The 20,047-nt window shown below is 38.7% G+C and overlaps 1 protein-coding gene across 1 annotated transcript in view; it reads right to left on the reverse strand.

Annotated features, from left to right (window-relative positions):
* SPTBN5 (spectrin beta, non-erythrocytic 5) overlaps positions 1-20,047 on the reverse strand; it is a 92,853-nt gene that overhangs the window by 69,480 nt on the left and 3,326 nt on the right. Inside the window, exons 4-20 of the mRNA XM_072930011.1 lie at positions 18,085-18,252; positions 17,489-17,608; positions 16,681-16,838; positions 15,579-15,807; positions 12,050-12,681; positions 10,934-11,072; positions 9,334-9,566; positions 8,725-8,878; positions 8,031-8,231; positions 6,668-6,874; positions 5,319-5,510; positions 4,454-4,606; positions 3,791-3,921; positions 2,864-3,115; positions 2,031-2,318; positions 1,155-1,401; positions 159-298 (exon numbers count right to left, since the gene is read on the reverse strand). Of these exons, the coding sequence (XP_072786112.1) occupies positions 159-298; positions 1,155-1,401; positions 2,031-2,318; positions 2,864-3,115; positions 3,791-3,921; positions 4,454-4,606; positions 5,319-5,510; positions 6,668-6,874; positions 8,031-8,231; positions 8,725-8,878; positions 9,334-9,566; positions 10,934-11,072; positions 12,050-12,681; positions 15,579-15,807; positions 16,681-16,838; positions 17,489-17,608; positions 18,085-18,252 (3,644 nt within the window). The remainder of the gene's footprint in view (positions 1-158; positions 299-1,154; positions 1,402-2,030; positions 2,319-2,863; positions 3,116-3,790; positions 3,922-4,453; positions 4,607-5,318; positions 5,511-6,667; positions 6,875-8,030; positions 8,232-8,724; positions 8,879-9,333; positions 9,567-10,933; positions 11,073-12,049; positions 12,682-15,578; positions 15,808-16,680; positions 16,839-17,488; positions 17,609-18,084; positions 18,253-20,047) is intronic.

Here is a 20,047-nt window from a genome sequence, read left to right on the forward strand (position 1 = left end):
AGCACTGTTTTTTGAAAAGAATTCCTTTTGGCTCCCTTTTCCATCAAATGTTGGATTGGAGGTCAACTAATTTCTCCTCAGAGAAAATTTTTCATTTCACCTGATTACACTGGATCATTTATTAAAGCTAAATAAAAAAGGAATGGGTTTGGACTCACACATGAGATGCAAAGTGCCTGCTCTCTAATAGCTTCACCCCATTTTCATTGAGGGCTTCCACTCGTCTCTTCAGTGCCATCAGCAGTTGTTCAAATTCCTGATGTTGCTTTAGCAGGCTCCGAACAGCATCTACATGGTCCTGCATTTGAAAAAGAAAATTTGATCAGAACTTTTCTTGCTCCTACTTTTGTTTCTGTAGCAGTGAAAAAAAGAAAAAAATAGTGGGACCTTACTTTCCTCCTTCTGTCTCAGGCAGAAGATAGAGTGTACATTTTGAATGAGCCCAAGGATGTTCAGGGCTACAACAAGCAGCAGGTTTGTATCATATCTGGTTTCTCTGTTCTATGTTTCCAATATGGTTCCATTTTCACCTTTTAAGAAAATCTGTATTCTAAATTTATACCCCCACTATGGCCCATCTAGGCATATGCAATAGAAAAGACTAACTTGTAAAACTTTATTCTACTCAGTTGATCCCAAAGTGTGAATGTCTTGGGTTCACCAGAAAACATAAGAGGTGATGAGAGATCACAACCTCCTTCTTCACTGATTTTGTTAATATTGTCTGCATTTGTTTTTTTGGTTTGTTTTTTTTTTTTTTTTTGCTTCATATGCTTTAATATTCTTAAATTAATTAAAGAAAAACCTTTTTTTAAAAAAGGTTACATTTTTACTTGAAAAAAATTACTAAGTTTAAACAGAAACCTTATTTTTTAATGGATGAGTCAATTTTATACAAACCATATGGCATGCACAAACAGCAACAAATTACAACCCTAGCTGTTTTAAATTTTTGTTTTGAGGGACAATGAGCTTTGTTCTCATTAAGATGAGTAAGAACATAAGAATATTAATAGGATCCTGAAAGTCTATTTCCCAAGCATGGAAATGCCGTGATCAGAAGAATAAAGAAGCCATTCTAATAAAGAAGGTTGCTGCTACTCCCTGGATGGGGAGGAGAAGCAGGAGAAAACGAAATCAGCTGCTGTACCTACCCCAAGGTCATGGCCCCGGAGAAATGCCTCATGGCCAGAGAGGGCTGCATTGATACGGTCTCCCTCCCTATTGAACTTCTGCAATTCCAGGCCATCCTGCAGCTTTTCCCATCGCTTTTCCCACATTTCCTCCAGCTCTTTTTTCTCCTTGGCAAGTCTCTCCATGGTCTGGTGGACATCTCTGCTCCTGTTGTTACTGGGTTGTTGGTGGACTACTTTGCGCCCAAGCTCTTCAAGCTGCAGAAATCTTCCCAGAGTCAAAAAGAAAAACAAGGGAATATGAATTCTCTTTCAGCACAGCTTTTTGCTCTTTTGGCAGCACCCATACACCAAGTTTCCCTCCCTCCCTATTACCTTTTCTCTGCAGGTTACGCACTACAAAGTGCAGCTGTTTTATGGTTCAGGGATACATGCTTGAGGCTGTAGGTGAGATTTCCCCAGCTGCACTGAAAGCCCACATAAGCAGGCTTTCAGGTTAAAAAGGAAAGGAGGGCCAACAGTATCTGGAAATTCATAGCAGTGCAGAAGAAGAACTGAAAATGGATGGCAAATGGAAGCATAAGGCCTGAGAAGGAATGGGGAGCTGGAATAAAGTACAGATGGCACTTTCTGAGAGTGTCAGGAGAGCTTGTGGAATTCTACTACTGCAAACATACAGCTCCTCCTTCCCCCTCCACCAGCCTGCAGGATAAGTAGGCAAAAGCTGACCAGATTTTATGTTTTGCAGTCTCCTTTAGTCACGAATGTTCAAGTGCATGTGAAAAAAATTTTGGTGTCACCTTCATGCACAATTTATATACATGATTTACGTGTTTCATTTTCACAGTACTGTTGTCATACCACCCCACTTTGCCCACCCTACCAGAATCTCTCTACCTTTCATTCTGAGAGCCAATTTCTATCAGCAGGTCTTGATGTTCCTTCAGCAATTGCTCTGCAGATCCCACGTCCAGACCCATTTCTTCGCTACTCAGTTTCTCCCGAATGCCCTCTGCCCACAGTAGGAGCCTACGGCTGTCCTGCAGGAAGGACTGCTGGTTTTGGGCCCACTGCAGAATGTCCTGCTTCTTTTGGATCTCCAGCTTGAGCTCTGCCAGAAGTCTCTCCATGTTTTCTACCTGCTCAGTGATGGCCCTGCTCTCTGCAGGGTTGGTATCCTTGATCCTTAAATAAAATACATTCAACTGTATGAACACTTAGAGCTTGAACCAGTACCCTTAAAATGGAGTAGATTTCGATTCTTAGAGCTCCATTAAAAAGAAAGTCAGCTAAGGCAACATATCCCCATTGTGAATGTACTGGAAACTTAGAGAAGTTTAAAACTTTAATATTTCAAATTTGAACTCCTGTACACAATTATCTTCTATTTTCCTACCATCACCCTTGTTTCCTCTGGTTACCCTCTTTCAGGACCTAAGTAATACCTCCACATTTTGAAGTAGGTAACTAACAGAAGAGAGGATTTTTTTTAGAGTCACAAACAATCCTGTGGTATTCATCCTTCTACAACTGTGAAGTCTGGAAACAAACACCTCCCAGCTCACCCAGCCACACTCAAGAGAAATCAGCTCAGTCCGGCAGGCAAATGAGTTCTTTGGATTTCTAGAAAGAAAAACTTTAAAAGCTGTTCTTTCTCTTTACAGCCATAATTTACAGCATGATCTTAGAGAACTAGCAAAGAAAGTGAAAACATAAAGAAGGTTCCTTACGATTTTGCAACACTCCTCAAGTATTCAATTTTCCTCTCTGTCACCAGGACCTCTCTCTCAATTGTGTACAGTTTGCGCTTGTCTGACTCTAGTCCAGCAGGAAAGTTCCCTGGTTCCAGATCCCTGAGTTGGACCATCTTGTCTTGCAGTAGCACTCCTATGCTCTGACAGTCCTGAAGAAATGTCCTCACATCAGCCACTCCAATCAGTTCAGAGCCTTTCTCCTCCTTCAGTGTTTCCATGGATTGCCATCTTGAAGCAAGACAACGATTTATAGCCATTGTTATAAATGATCTGTACCTGTTTTCTGTTCAGAAAAAGTCTTTTATAAAGACTACATAAGGACGTAAATGGTTGGGTTGGGCGGGGGTGAACACCAGCACTCCCTCACAACATCAAAGTTCATATCAGTGTCATCTCAAAAATGGAGACCTGCTCAGGTGACCAGAACACTCTGAACATGATGCAATTAAACAACCATGGTAAAAATCAAGACCTGCCTATGTCCACTGAGTGACATGGTAGCAGGAATACATTCACAATAGGTATTAAATACTCTTGGTGAAGTCAAACATGGTATGATGTTCCTTTCAAGATTTGTGAAGTGTGTCCTTACCCTGATGCTTAAGTAACCAAATCAGCTGCAGTGCTGCAGAACCACTCTGAATACAACATTGTCACCTGTGGACGAATTCACATTGTGCTTTAATGTGCACACACAAATTTCTACAGTTTAAGCGATTTGGTACCAGGGTCCCAGGTGGCTCCCTCAGTTCTGGAGATGTAGTACTGAGCTCAGGGCCAGCCTGCAGCCAGCTGAGGGCTGCCTCTTTCCCATTTGTGGCACTGTTGTCTAGAAGGGATATGAATAGTCAGCTCTCCAGTTACCCGATTAAACAATCCTCTGCTTATCAGTAGCACTTTTACCTGATGTTGATCTTTTCCATCCAAGTTTGGATTTCAAAATATTTGCTGGGACTGATCTTTCCATATTTAACAGCTAAGTTTTCAATGTCTTCCAGCTGGCCTTTGCCTGCAGCCAGTTCTGTTAAAAATCTCTGAAGTGGAAAAATACTAGAATGAAGAACATGAGGTTTCTCCAGTTCTGTGGACACAATTCCCAATAATCTTTTATATCCACTCATATCCCATTTTCACAGCTGACTTCTCCTCCTGCCTGCCTGCTGACTCCATGCACACCTGTGCCCACAATTGCCCTGCAGCCCCTTGACCTCCCTGGTGTGCACACTGTGCACGTATGTCCCGCTCCACTGGGATGCAAGTGCATTGTTGGATTTTTTCATAATTTGGTACTTTTGTAAAGTGATGCAAGATAAACAACAGAAAGAATCCTTGTGTACAATGATATTTGTACACGATATACCATGTTCACAGGAAGATAAAGGGACAAAGTCACATCAGATTCCGTAATTCAGCATAGTCTGTACAAAAGAAATATCTGGTCTATGCATGACTCTCTAAGATGAATTAAATGAAAAGGCTCTCAAAACATCATTTCTCAACTTTATAATTTCTCTTAAGGTAAAATTGATTTAAAATGTGTCATCTGTGAAAAGGAAAAAGGGGTACCTGATATTTCTGCTGCATGACCTCCACATTGTCTGCTTGAGGTTGAAGAGTGCGGAAAATGTTCTCTTTATCTCTCATCCATGACTGAAATTCTTCACAAGAGCTACAGAAGCGATAATATCCAATCATCTCCTCCAAAGCCTTTTTTCTGTTCTGTAAAAGAGATGAAGACTTAACTATTGTTGTAATAACTCCTTACCATTTGAAGCAACAGAAAAAAGATCCTTCCATTTAAGCTACAATACACAGGTGGTAACTTAGTAGTTTTCCCAGAAACTTCTGAAAGAGAACAGAACATGAAATTTTAAGATCACAATACTTCTTCCAGAGCAACAGTGGTTTAAAAACATAAAAGACTCATTTGGATACTTTGGATACTTTTTTGGAAGGCTGCTGTTCTACTTGCTGCTGCGTGCTGAAGACATAAGGCAGTAGTCTCTAGAATATGTAAAAGTCACAAGCAACACATTTTTGTCAGTCTTTAGGGCATGATTAGAGCAGGTGTGAGTGAAGAGCAGCATATTAACAAAACTCAGGTTCCAGTTTATTTTTGCTGGTGTCATGCAAGACAGCCCAGTGATGTAGGAGCTACAACAAGCAAACATTAAGTGGAGAGGGGAAAAGGATTACAGAAAAAAATCTGCTTTTCATGGACTAAAAATACTGGAATGTAAATGGGAAATTTGCCCACATAAATTTTTTTTTGATACAAAACTTCAGTGATAATCTCAAGGCTTGAAGTCCTACAGGAATTAACTGGATTGAGGCACAGTATTAAACTGAAAAGAAGCCAGCAAGCACTTAATTTCAATTTTCACTGGTTTGGACTTCTTCATGAGCTGCACAGCAGAAGGGGGAATTATACCTCAGCCATGCTCTGTAGATGTTCATAAAGTGAATCTATTTCTTCTTGGGTCTTCCAGATATTCTCTGGAAGAAAATGATCATCCATACTTGAGGTTCCAGTGGATGCAGTTTCAGATGTTGCCCAGGTTCGACTGAATGGTAACTTAGTTGTCTTTTGATTTAAGTCGCTTGGGGCTTCCCTCTTTGTCATCTGTTAAGAAAAATTTAACAAAGTCAATGGATGAGAATTTCTGATTTGGATAAAATTTCATTTGGAAGGGAAACTTGGATTTGCTAGTTCAAATCACAGCAAAACAAACCCAAAAACTTTAAAACAAAATCTTCCAGTATTTTTTGGGAACTGTTTCCACTGCTTTATTCTGAAAAAATGAATTTAAAAACCTGAAAAATATTTTGGTTTTGTTTAAAGAAGAACTTTAATTCACCTAATTTCAAACCATATTGATTCAGTAAAAATTCTCATTTCCTGCCCAAATCAAAGTTCTTTGGTTGGAGGAACTTTTTTATTTTCAGAAGTGCCAACAAAGCAAGGCAATTGACTATGCTCATGGTTCTCTTTGTGGTGATGTTTTAGTACCTGAACACCTCCAGTTTCAAAATCTGTGAGTGCTGTAGTGAATCAATAATTTTTGTGCATTAACACCATCTCATCACATGCTTTTTCACATTTCACAGCTAAGTAATAAAATATTTTTCTAATAAAAATTAATGTTGGATTGACAAGGTAAAGCAAAGACCACAAGAGATGCCCACCACTCTCAAATTTATTGGGCTAAATATTGAGTGAATATAGATGTCTAAAGAAGCAAGCTATGAAATATGTCATTCATTCATTCATCTCCCCTGAATTCTGTTATTAAATGAGCTGATCTCAGGTCAAAAGTTCCCTTTCTAGTCAGTGAAAAAGAGGGGCATCTGCAGAGCTTGACTTCATCTCATTTGCCTTAAAAATAAGGGATGGTATGAATTACTTCTGGAGTTGTGGGATAGTTCTTCACTACATTAGGGTAGAAGAAGAATTTGTAAGGATGTTCTGATTAAATGTCTGCTTTTAAAAGATAATTGAAATGAATAATTTTATGAGAATAAAAAATGAGAATGTATTTGTGAGGATCAGTATAGGGAACTAACATGGATGAGAATATTTCTAGCACTTCAAAGAATACTAACTAGGTGTGCTATGAGCAAACAAGGAACTTCTTCTTCACCTACAAATTTTCCCCAATTCTAATTAAAAACTTAATTTTGAATATTCTATTTGGGTAAAATAGATAAAAAATAAATAATTGAAAAACCATTTCGTTTCCGTTCTTCAAAACAATGTGACACAATCCCTCCTCTACTTACTGCAGCTGGAGCCTGCTGTGCTGCAATGTCAGCCTGCTCTTTGAGGCGCCTCATCTCAGAGGAATAGGCTGCAATCTCCTTCTCCAGGCGCAAGTGACGATGCAGCAGCGCTTCGGCGCTTGATTCATCTTTGCCATAGTCCTTGCTGGCGAGAAGGGGCTGCCTCTCTCGCAACCACGAATCTGCTTCATCAACGTCAGCAAAGTACTGAAGGAACACAGAGAGGAAAACACTTGGATTCATGCTGGCAGTATCATATCCACCTCCTTCCTCTTTATAAAATTATGAATAAGGAGAAATTCCATTAGGTCTGTAGCCATAAGGTTACTTCCAGGTGTTGTGAAAACTATGGATAAGGTAACTCTAAACTTGTGATGTATTTCATGCTTACGAACAGTTAATTCACAGAATTACAGTGAGCAAAGAGATTCAAATATTGCCTATATAGCTGTTTAAAAACTCCTAACTAGCTAAAACTTCATGGTTCATAACAGCAGCAATGAAAGGAAACCCACAATGTGTGCTGTTTGTAGGCATCGCTATGTAATACCAACAGATATTTTCTTAATGTTTAAGGAACAAGCAATGAACTTGGTCTATAACAGAAGTTTACTTTTTTCCAGAATTTGCAGTCTGCCTGGCTGTGGTTGTAGAAGGGTAAAACAAGAGTATGAGACATAGAATAAAAGTACAATGGGAAAAAGAGAATACCCATAGTAATGAGGGACAAAGGAAAAACTAAAACACCATAAAAGTGTCAAACTTAATAGAGAGAAGAGAGAATTTAGACTTTCTTAAGAAAAAAGTTGTTCAGTTTTGTTCAAACATTTAATGGATAAAACAGACTGAGCAAAACCCTAAGAAGGGGAGAATAAGAATACCTGAGATAATGTAATATGATTTAAGAATTCTGCGTTTATACAAATTCTTTATTTGCAGATGTGTGAATGTTTCTGACCTAAAATTGTAGGTCAGAATGGAAGGGTCAAACCCTTTGCAAGATTTGTGAAGTTTATGGTCAATCTAAGTCTCACAGCTCATTCCTTTTGTTGGTGGTCTTTGGAATTTTTTTTCATTTTTGAAATATGTCAGACAGCTACCTGATCCACCCTCTAAAAATACTCATCATTAGCACTATCATGTGAGTTATTTCCATGAGAATTTTTATCTTCAGAGCATCTCCCAGCTGCTCAAATCTCCTGCGTGTTTGTCTTGCAGGAGAATTGAGATTTCACTGCCAGAGATCTTTTTGAAGACCAACAGATGAAGTCTTTCCTGCCACCATTGTCTTCCACGTGGGGACATGGGGCAGAACTGAACCACATCCATGCCCCACATATCACACACAGCAGAACCCCCTTACCTGTTTGATGAGGGCTGCTGCCTGCAGGCGGCTTTTGCGATCAGCCACCTCATCTTGGAGCTGCTGCCACAGCTTCTGGAGATTGTCTGTCTGCCTCAGAATGCTGTCCTGGTGCATGGGGTTCTTTTGGCTGAGCTCCCAGCCCCTCCTCATCACATCTGTACATATGGCCCTGTGTGAATTGCACTCCGCTTCAAGAGCCTAGCACAAGGACAGGAAACATGTCAGCACAGCTCATTCCCTACCAGCCAAGAGAAAAGAGCAGTTCCTACTCTCTGCTGCTGTCATGTAAATGTTTCCAAGAGCCCCATGTCTGATTTTTTCACCACTTCTCTCTTTACTCTCATCTCTCTTGGAAAAAAAAAAAAAGGTGAGAAACTAGCAACCTTTTTTTTTATCCCATCGAAAGTTAGCTAATATGGAGCTCAGTGTCTTCACAAGTCCCACTTCTAGTCTAGTAGGAAGTGTATTTCTTCTCTACCCTTTCTTTCCACTCCTTGGGAAAAAAATGCTGACTCTACACATTTTTTAAAATTTCCAAACTCTGAAACAAGATAAGGATTATCTTATCCTTGAGATAAGGATTAGTTTGACAGCATTCTTATAAGTGCTGCACTGACTGAACTGAAAGACATGGATGTTCTAAAATCTTGCCTTAATACAAAGACAAGGCACCAGCAGCAAAGTAAGATACCTTGTTCTTCTGAATAGAGGCTGTGATCTGGCTGACATCTTTCCCTAATGTTGTCATTCTTGCCAGCTTCCACTTCTCAGAGATCCATGATTCTTCCTCTTTGCAGTCACGGAAGAATTCAAAAAGCTTCAAAGCCTCTTCTAGTTGAGATTTACTGAACCAAGGAAACAAACAGTGTGTGACTGTCAGAATTAAGATTCCATGATGACAGTGGTAGATTGATAAAGAAAAATTTTAAAATTGAGAATTTGAATGCCTCTAGTTACTCTTTGTCATATAATAATTTATTCATGGAATAAAACAAAAGAAACAAAATTATATTTCCTTCTTTCTCCAGGAGATGAGGAGATAACCATTTGCTATTCAGACTTCTCATAAAGCAAGTTATAATAAATGCTGAGAGTGAATCTGTTCTTCATCTATGAAAGTGAGCGATCCTTTCACAGTTGCAATCAAGACACTTAAGTTGCTTTTGTTTTGTCTTTATAAATGTAGAAATGTCAAAATTTCAAATTCTGGGAAGCTGTGCCATTCTTTAATCCTTCTCATTAAAGAATGGCACATTGGGTATCCTAATCAGGAAGAACAGAGCTACCAGCACAGACCTACCGTGACTTGCTCTGAGCTGTGAGGTTCTGGTACAGCTGATGAAGCATCTGAACTTTTGCATAAAGCAATTCTGATTTAACTGTGCTGTCCTTGCTGATTTCTCCTGTTCTCTGGGTGATGTGTGTCAATCTGTCATCATAGGAAGAGATCTGTGAGTCAACCAAGTTGTGATTCTGCAGCAAATCTACCACTTCAAGGAGCTGCTTCCCACAGTCCTGGGAATTCACTAGCACCTACAAAATGAGAAGAAAAAAAGAGACATTTTCAGAGAGTCCATGCAGGGTCTCAGTGCAAATAAATCAGTTGAAAGTTTCCTGTTGTCTCTCATAGCTTCTCATAGCTGTCCCAGAGTGTCAGATAGGTGAAGCTAAAAACCTGCCTATTTAGAGAAATCATACTTGTTTTTTTTAATTCCACAAGCTAATGGCAACAATCCAGAGTTTCAATCTGCTGCAGTGTAAGTAATGGGTTCATCAAATAGGCATCTGTTTTTGTACCTAAGATATTTCTTCTGATTAGGCACTCAAGGTCTCAGAATTTGTGGGTGCAATGAATATCTCTCTGTAGACCCATCCGTAGGCAGGTTGATTCACACTCGGTATTTGAAGAATTCCACAATATCCCATTCTATGATATTTTCTAACGGCAAAGTTCTTTTATTTGAGGAGCGTCTATGTAAATAATGAAAATAAGTACTTTATAGTACTTAATTGGTGGCTGACAAGAAGTGCTTATCAGTCTGTCTTCTTTCTAATTCTGTCAATGGATACAATTATTAATCCTAGGGTACTTTATTTCCTTACCAATCTTTTCCCATATTCTCAGACTACTGCTGTTCCAACACCACTATTACCATTAGATAGTCTTTGCCTACTAATGCTAGGACAGAAATATTTATAATTTAGAGATAGCTCTTATCTTTAATTTGAAATTCACAACTTCATATAGCATGCTGACTCTTTCAGCTTTGGTACAAAGCAACCAGTAGTCATGAGGCTTATCTTCAAGGCAAAGGATGTATACGTACTTCCTTCCATTACAAAATCAATAAGAACCCAGTTATTTCTCATGCTGAAGAGTTTGTGCTCTGACACTCTGGTAACAGGTGGAAATTCTTGCTAAAAGCAGCCACTATGCATTTACAGTGGAACTTTCATTTCTCATGAGCTTATATACCTGTAAGCCTGAGCTGATTCCCACGTGTTAAATTACTGCAGGAAATTCTAGAAGCTAACTCAGAAGAATTATGTGAAATGGAAACAGGAGGTGTGTTTATTTCACTTTTGCTTTTGCACTCGTAAATTTAGAAAATATTATTTTGCATCTTTATTTTACCATATAACTTGAACCTGTTGTACATTCCATGTAATAGGATTCCTGGCTTTCTGATTTGAGAAATCCCCTATACCAAAGCCTGGTTTCCCTTGTGTATTTATCTGTGATGATGGACCAAATGCTCAATTAGGTATCTAGGTGAAAATTGTGTATTTTTTCTATAGCTGATAGACTTATCTCCTGTTGGCACCAGCCAGTCTCCTGGAAGATGGGAACACACATTGGCAGCATTGCAAGTTGTGTGCTGCTGGAGAGGGCTCAGTACCTGCAGCTCTTTCAGCTCCTCTGCAATGGCATCTATATCCCTCAGGAGGCCCAGAATTTCCTGCATGATTCCCAGGGATTGTTCTCGTCTCTGCAGCTGATCCAGGAGATCCTGCCATTGCTTTGAAATGCTCTTTTGCCTACAAAGGAAGAAAAATAAATTACCAAAGACTGTGGGCATCACTGGAGGATTCTCAGTGCTTGCAGCTTTAGAGGGGCTAAATGAACACACAAATCTCTCGACATCAGTGTAAGAGGACAGGCCAGGGACACAAAACAGGTAAAAAAATGTTATTACAGGAATTTTGACTAGCACATCAACTGTCATTGACTTCTTAAAATTTAGACATTGTTTTTAAGGATGTTCATAAAACATCCTTTTGTTTGCTACAGTGCTTTTTATTGATAAATTGGAAAGGCTTGGAAACAAATAAGTGTTCTTTAAATGGCTGCTTAAAGTAAAACAATAATCTGAACCATATCATAAGTCACGATCTGATCTCATAGTTTGATTTACTCTTTTTAAACTGTTTTTCTGAGTTTTCACAGAGGGTCTCGATTTTGTCTGAATTTAGAAAAGCACTAAAATACCATGAGAGAAGTTATTTGTATGGCATTCTTAGATACTCACAAACCAGGTTATATAATAACATGAGATAATCAGACAATTTTTAATTGCTCAATATTTGCTCCAAAATGGAGTAAATCTGAGAATACCATGCCTTAACAAATTCATTTCTCCCCAGATTGCAGACTGAAATAGAAATATTTTTATTTGGGGAAAAAATAGTATCTCTCTAAGCATTTTTTGATGGCAGATAGAATATTTGGTGGAAATTTGTAGGTATATTTTCATAAATAACAAAAATACCTTAAAAATATTTTTCACCCGAAACTGGTCTGAGGCTTTGATCATTCAAGGAAAAAAGTTAGAATTTTGAAGAAGATGAAGTGTTTGCCTTATTTGCTGAAACTATTCACAGGTAGAAGAAATTCCTGACAGTTTTACTCATGAGGAGCAAAGATAGGATTGACAGTTATAATTAATTTCCTTCCACCACACCACAGAGTTTCAACTAATACTCCACCACTACACAGTTTCTCAGCCATCACTCACTTGTGCAAGATTTGATCTTTGCTGTGATAGTTCTCCTGGCTGATGACAGTGGCCATTTCATCCAAAGCTGTGAAGCGTTCCTTCCTGGGCAGTACATCTGCCACAATGGCTTCCAGCTTCCTGCTGGCAGCCTCCATCCTGTCCACACTCTCTGGCCAGAAGTCCTGCTTCCCGATCACTTTCCTCATGTCTTCCAAGTAGGACTCGCGCAGGGCTGCCTTCTTCAGGAACCTCTGGGCTAACTGTTCCAGCCTTTCCAGCCTCAGCATCTCCTTTTGCAGTGCTTTCCCACGGTTGTGCTCTGACTTTTCCAGGATGATCCAGTGCTTTTCCACATCCTGCAGCATCTTCCCCTCTGGGGGCAAGTATGGCCGTTGGTTGTTGGCTCTCTGCTTGGTCCTGATGTTGAAGAGATGAGCTTCAATCATGCCCTTCTCTTGGTATTTGGGGGGTTTCTCCACAGTGCGGAAGGTTTTAAAGTTGGCCATGAGCAGCCACATTTCCTGAAGAGAGTTGGGGAAATGACGGTCATCCAGTTCCATCACCTTCTGTTTTATCCATTTCAGGAGGTCAGAGACCATCTGCTCATACTGAAACTTCAAGTCATCTATCTCCTTCAGGAAGAACACAATCTGTGATGGGAATATAAAATGACACGCCACATAAGAAACAGAATGAAGCACAGTGGGCAAACAGAAAGCAGTATCTTCAGCAGCCATCACATTTTTATACTGATGTGGTGATAGCTGTCACATCTGAGGCTAGATGAAATCCTAGAACAGTCTTCCATAAAACAAAGATAAATCAATATTATTTAATGTTTCATTTCAGTTTTTATTTAAGAAAACATTTGGGAATAAACAGCATGATTCACATTTTTTGTTTCACAATCAAAAAAAAAAAAAAACAGATTTTTTTTTACCAGTCTCATTCTTCAACCCCAAACAATTCTAGCCTAATGTGTAATTACACCCTTTCAGCTTCACCACTTAGGATCTTAGGAAACCATCTGACAAGATCCTGGTTGTCTCATGTGCACACAGCAGATTATGATCAAAACAGACCCTTCTCAATCTCTTCTATTGGAACTGTTTCTCTTTATAAAAATTACTAGAAAACGTTTTCTGGCCAAACAGGGCTTTGGTAAGGATGCTAACTCTGATTTAATACTAACTTTTCAAGACCAAGACATTTATCTGTTTCATTTGTGGCCTGACCTGCCTTTGTTTCAAGTTCAGGTAAATACTGGAGCAAACATCTAGAATTAAATCCCTAATGAAATAAAAAGTGCTAGACTGAAATAATCCTTTCTTTCCATTTTACATTTTTTCTATCTTTGCCTCTTTACATTATTTTTTCCCTCACCCTAACTTATTAAAGACACAGATCTTCACTCGTGCAAATGTCAGGTTTAGTGCTGAACTATGTTGTCTGCCTCTATCATTCTGCTGAATTTGCCTGCCCAGCCAGGCAGATTAGTGAGGGATATGGCACTGAGAAAGGACCCAGTCCTTCCAAGTGATAATCTGCTTTTGCCTACCAGAGAGTGCATTTGGCAATGACTCAGTGCTGCAGTCTTGTAAGACAGTAAAATAGCCCCAACCTTTAGTGCAGGAAATGCAGACCATGACATCAGAGTTCCCTTCTAAATTTTCTGCCATCAAACCCAGCTCTTGCTGAAAGATCCTAGCAAATGCATGGTCATCTCAGATGGGAGAGGGAAAGGAGATTTATCTGCTGGAGTTGTTTCTCTCTGCCATCCTGGTCACACACTTAGTCTGAACTCAAAGGCTTCTTTGACACATTCAGGCTTCCCTCCCAATCCTATTAGTAAATTCAGAGCCATCTATTCGAGGGGACTAAGGACATGAAGAGATTAACATCTGTTTCTTTCTCCTTCTGACTGTGTGTGTCAGAAATGCAGGAAGATGGGAATGCAGTATTAGAGACAAGCTAACAATAGGGAAGGAGTCAAAGGGAGAAAAAGAAGCAGGTAAATGGAGAGACAGAAAAGAAAGAATAACTATGAAAAAATGGAAAAAGCAGTGGAGCACAATGAGAATTGAAAAAGGATAGAGTAAGCAAACTGCTTATTCATAAACTACGAAAGTTATGGCCTGCTTGCTCCTTACAGTTCCTCTAATACATGCTTGTGGACTCAACGATTATTTCATGTTTCTCAAAAGATAAATAACGTTTCCTGGCGAAAATCCAGTGACCCATGTGTAGAGCTGTGAAGTCCTGCTGCCCACGCTCCTCACTGATGCCCAAACTTTGACTGAATTCCAAGTCCTGCTCTCATCTAATGCATCTCTTTGGAGAACATGCTGCTCTGATATATATAATCCTAGATATCTCTAGTTTGAAGGGACACATAAGGACCATCGAGTCCAACTTCCTGCTCCTTGCAGGACTACCTAACACTGGGTCTTTTGACAAAGAGCATTCTCCAGACACTCCTTCCACATTAACAGGCTTGCTGCTGTGGATAGCCACACTACAGGATCATCTAATCCTTGTCCTAGACCACATTTTTAGCTGAACAAACCCTGCTTTGCAAAACCTTTTCACCTTGTCACCACCAAGGAAGCCTCAGTGTGGATTTTTGTTCCTCTCTCTAAGCAATGTATTTCCCCTCTCAACTGCACAGGAAGTTTGCCAAATCCAGATGTTCATAGGACCCATCCTGGATGTGTAGGTTTTCAGCAGGCTATTTCTTTTGTAATTCTGTCAAAACAAGAACAGATTTCTCTGGAGATAGAAGAGAAATTCTCTCAAGGGAAGTGGTCTTTGGAGGAACCACTACAAAATTCCTTTAGTTTTCCATCAGTGGGATGCAAGAAATTTTTAATATAGCTCATGATTTTATATGAGGTGAATTGTATGTGGAAACAGAAAAAAAAATTAACTTAGCTAAATTTAACTTGGCTAAATTTAATAAAAAATTAATAAAAATTAAATTAAAACTATTTAAATTTAGCCAATTTAGCTAGCATTCTCTCAATTTGATTTGTTGTTGTTGGTGGTGGTTTTGGTTTTGTTTCATTTATTTGGTTACTTTTTTTTTTCATTTTCCACCTAAGGAGTTAGAAAGAAGGGATGAGGATTTTCAAAGGAAAGCAAAATCCAAAGTAGTTCCATGGAAGAAGGGATCATCATTTCTATTAAATGAGAAAAGTGTTGACTAGGTCTGCTTTTGCCCTTAATATTATTATAAGTCTTAATATTCTCCCCATATTGTTGAGATCTCTATGCCTCAAGCTGCCTTGGAACCATATCAGCTCTCAAACAGGAACTATGAGGTCAAAAAGGAATTGATATTTAGTGAGACAACTGCAACCCTCTTGGAGATCAGAGAGTGTACAGGCTCTGGGTACAAGTGTCAAGGAACAAGGTCTTTCAGATGGCCGTGCCTTTTGATTCTGTTCAAATGATCCTAAGTTGAGCTTGCACAAAACCCCCACACTTCCAAATTAAATTTAGCTTTACATTTTTAACTTTTAACTTCCAGAAATAGCAATGCACTTACTTTGTTAAGTCTCTTTTGTATTGTCTGGCCTTGTTTCAGTCTAGAGAAGTAGTGGTAATAGAGTGACACATAGGTCATGATGGATCTCTCATCTGGATAGGGCACGGCCACATCCTCAGCATCTAGCAGTTTGCTGATTCCAAACTCTTTCTCAGCAACATCAAAGGCATTGTTCAGGTTTTTAATGGGCTGGTCCTGCCGCAGTGAGCTATAGTGGATAAGATCAGGCCTGGGAAAGGAGAAAAAAGGAAATGGAAATGAAGGAGGATTTATGTTTGTAGTAAGTTCTTTCAGATCATAAACCATAAACGGTTTATGAGACTAAGTTAATAGTCACATAACTGTTAATGTTATGTGACATTAACACTGGAATTACTTTGACCCTGAACTTCATTCAAGAACATTGCCCCTTGCCTACATAGCAGGAAGAAAATTGTCTTCTATGAAATTGAACTGCCACTCCTAGCAAATGTCTGCCCTTATTTCTCCTCTTCCCAAAGGGTGAGAACCAAAGCTCACTAGAGAGACAGCTGTGAGAAGGGAGGTGACTCCCAGCTGGGGAAGTTGCACAATCCCACTACGGTATCCCCTATAAGATATTGCAGAACTGTTGAGGACAAATAAGTGTTCAAAGTTACCATAGGTGGTTTCTCTCTCCTGCTTTTGGTTATTTCCTTCAGTCTTTTTCAAAAGGACAGAGAAGGGATAAAGGAAGAGACTGAGAAGTTGCTTACTCTATTACAATTGAACAGGAAGTTCATACAATAAAAGTTCATACAATAAAAACACTGCCTGAAAAAAAACTTTAGAAAAGGAGCAATGGGAACATGACTGTGGGGCTAAATGGGCAGTATTGTTCAGATATGTGATATTCCACTGGAAATTCAATATTATACCCAACTAAAGGAGCCTCCAAGCAGGAGCTTTTGGTCCTTCCTTTCAAGGAGAGAAAACCCATTTAAGAAAGGTCTTCAGTGAGAAAGGGCAGAGACTATCTGACAGTTTCTTGACAAAAACTTGTAATTCAGACCCTGGGACAACTTGTGTCAGACCTAGAAATAGCAATGAGCAACTCTGCCTGAAGTGATCCATCAACTCTTACCTGTGAGCATGTATGAGTGCATTGAAGGCCAGCCCATCACTCCAACTTTTGGAGAAGTCCTTCACACTCACATTGGAATAGCTGGCAGTTTTATGCTGACACCATAGCAATAAGGCTTCATTGGCAAATAGAACATCAGCTCTACCTCCAAATTCCTCCTGTGAAGAGAACAGGGAAAAAGAAAAATCGGTGTCAACAATATATGAAAATATTATCAGTGACTTTACACTTAATGTTCCCAAAGGTCACTTCATATTACTATTTTCAATTCACAGATCCCCTCAAACTCACAACTTACAGACTGTATCTGTCATAAGGGTAGAAAAATTTAACATGAAAATAGAAGATTTCTATTAAAAAAAGTGAATTTAATGAATGCAGAAACTATTAGGTAAAATGCAGGTACTGAAAATTTTTAAATGTTTCTCTTCTGTAAGGGCTGTAGAAATCAAGCAGAAAGGAAAGTTCAGTTTATTTGCTTTCTTAGCTGTGAAATAGAATTGAGAAACAAAACACGATGTATTCAGGTCTACTGTAAGCAATTATTGACTTCGATTTCATAATAGATGTTTCTTTATAGAATCTTGTTTTTCATGTTCTTCGAGTACGTGTTAAATTTTAAAAAACATGTGCTCAAATCTAGAGGGAACTATTGACAGAGAAGTTCGACAGGAAGTCAAGAGTCCGTAAAAAATTTGTAGAAGAGGGTGAAGAACATGAATGTAGTTTCTATCTCCAAGTCACCGTTCTGTCCTTTTGAGGAAAAAAAACACAACTGCACAAGAAAAAAGACAAAGATACAGTTTACCTTATCAAGTTTGATAGATGATATCTGAAATCGAAGTATGATGATCCAGATAAGGCCCAGGATTAAGGTTCTGTCACCATCTACGATATTCTCAGGACCAATCACTTTTACTTGTACCTGCTAATAAACCAGTATCTGTTCAGCATAAATGCGCTCATGTCCAGTTTTCAGTGTAACAAACTATTACTGGAGAGGGTGTTCAGGTCATTTTCTTAAGCAAAGAGGTTTAATGTTTACATCTTTTCATCAGTCCACAGACCTGCAAGCTCCTATATCAGCTCATGATAAATTTCGGCAAAAGCCTGGCAAAGGGATAGTGGTCTCAAAAATTTAAAGTTCCAATATATGTTTTTTGAAAACTGGTGGTTAAGGAGAGGAAAGAAGAGGAGAGGAATATTAGCTGTTTCTAAGACACATTACTCAAATAAAAAAGAAATTAAAGTTTTGTTTTTATTTTTATTTTAATAAAATTACTGGCCTGTCTTCAGAGGATATGTTATTGTATACTAGAGGGGGAAACCACAATGAACATGATGCTTTAATTAATTAATAACATATATAAATTGTTGTGATCTCTAATATCAATATTAACTTACCTTGGATTTCAGAAATGTGATGGCTTTGCTGTTGTTCTCTAGAAAATGCACTCTCATCTTTCCCCGGCTTGGTTTGGGCAAATCTTCTCCAGAGAGAAGCTCAAGGAGTTTCATGAGAGAGATGCCATCCTTCAAATCTGTGTAAATATCTTCTATCTCAATCTTTACCTGTAAAGACCAGCCAGGCAATACAGAGTCCAGCTTAACATTTGGCACAGAGAGCCCTCTACTTCTAAAATGAAACAAACAACACCTTCTTGATGTTTCATTGAGTCTTCTCTACGACAGTGCATATATCCACTGAGCAGTGAGTCTTAATTCAGAAAAAAATGGATTTGTGGGAGGATTTACATTAATTATGAAAGTAGTCTGAAGTTAAAAAAACCCCAACAACCAAACAAAAATGCAAACCCACAATGGAATAAAAAAAAAAAACAGGGAGATTTTGAAAAATAAAAAAAAATTGAGCATTTTCAAAATCAAACCTTTTGGAAATGCTGACTTTTTTAATTCCAATTCAAGTTAATCTTTTATTATATCAGAATAATTTTATTCCGAGCTGTACATTTCATTTAAAAGTTGAGCTGATAATCCCATTCAATGACTCATTTTATACTCCATAGTCTCAACAAAGTTTGTCACGTCCTGCTTGGACCTGCACTACCACCCAAAGTCTCCATATTTTTAGCCACAGTCTCACACTAAGTGAAAGGTTAGGATCACTTAAAAAATGTGTCTTACTGCTGCCAGTAATGAGGTCACCCTGTGCTTAGGTGATACAACATGATACAGTCTGTACTCTGACCTAACAAGAACTTGCTTTGGGTGTTTCCTTTTGGCATCATGCCACTTGCCATCTAGAGTGACATTAAAATCATACCACACACCCAAGAATAATTTACTGTGATTTTGCAATTACAGTAAATAATCTTTTCCATCAAAAAAAAGGGAGAGAAGAGAAGAGAAGAGAAGAGAAGAGAAGAGAAGAGAAGAGAAGAGAAGAGAAGAGAAGAGAAGAGAAGAGAAGAGAAGAGAAGAGAAGAGAAGAGAAGAGAAGAGAAGAGAAGAGAAGAGAAGAGAAGAGAAGAGAAGAGAAGAGAAGAGAAGAGAAGAGAAGAGAAGAGAAGAGAAGAGAAGAGAAGAGAAGAGAAGAGAAGAGGGGAAGGGAAAAGGGAAAGGGAAAGGGAAAAGGGAAAGGGAAAGGGAAAGGGAAAGGGAAAGGGAAAGGGAAAGGGAAAGGGAAAGGGAAAGGAAAAGGAAAAGGAAAAGGAAAAGGAAAAGGAAAAGGAAAAGGAAAAGGAAAAGGAAAAGGAAAAGGAAAAGGAAAAGGAAAAGGAAAAGGAAAAGGAAAAGGAAAAGGAAAAGGAAAAGGAAAAGGAAAAGGAAAAGGAAAAGGAAAAGGAAAAGGAAAAGGAAAAGGAAAAGGAAAAGGAAAAGGAAAAAAAAGGAAAATATTGCTCCACTGATTAACTCCATAAAAACAACTCCCTGTTTAGCTGACAACTTTATTCTTTTGCACATTTAATAAAAGTTAAAATTCTCTCTATGATGTACTACAATAATAATAAAAAAAAAAGTTTGAGCTGTTATATGTTATGACACTTCCATAAATGAAGAATACTTCAGTTTGAATTTGTAAAAAGACAGGGTTCATATATCTGCTTTATGTCTCACCCAGCTGTTGTTTTAATAACTTTGCTGCCTCATTCTTCTCTTAAAAATACCAGTCACTAATAGCTTAACAAATTCAATCCAATAGCATCCTTAGTGCTAAAGTTGAAGTAGTCAACAGTATAATTGAGAACACTGCAGTGTCCAATGTATGATCCAATCACCTCAAAGCGTGCCTCGGAAAGCTGGGACTAAGCTGCCAGGAAGACCTAGATAAGCTCTGTGCTGTCTCTACCGTATATGGCTTGGAAAGCTCTCCCAGGCTTTGTTCCCCAGACTTTTATGATATGTG

This window comes from Taeniopygia guttata, chromosome 5 (genome assembly GCF_048771995.1).
Source record: "Taeniopygia guttata chromosome 5, bTaeGut7.mat, whole genome shotgun sequence".
NCBI lineage: Eukaryota > Metazoa > Chordata > Aves > Passeriformes > Estrildidae > Taeniopygia > Taeniopygia guttata.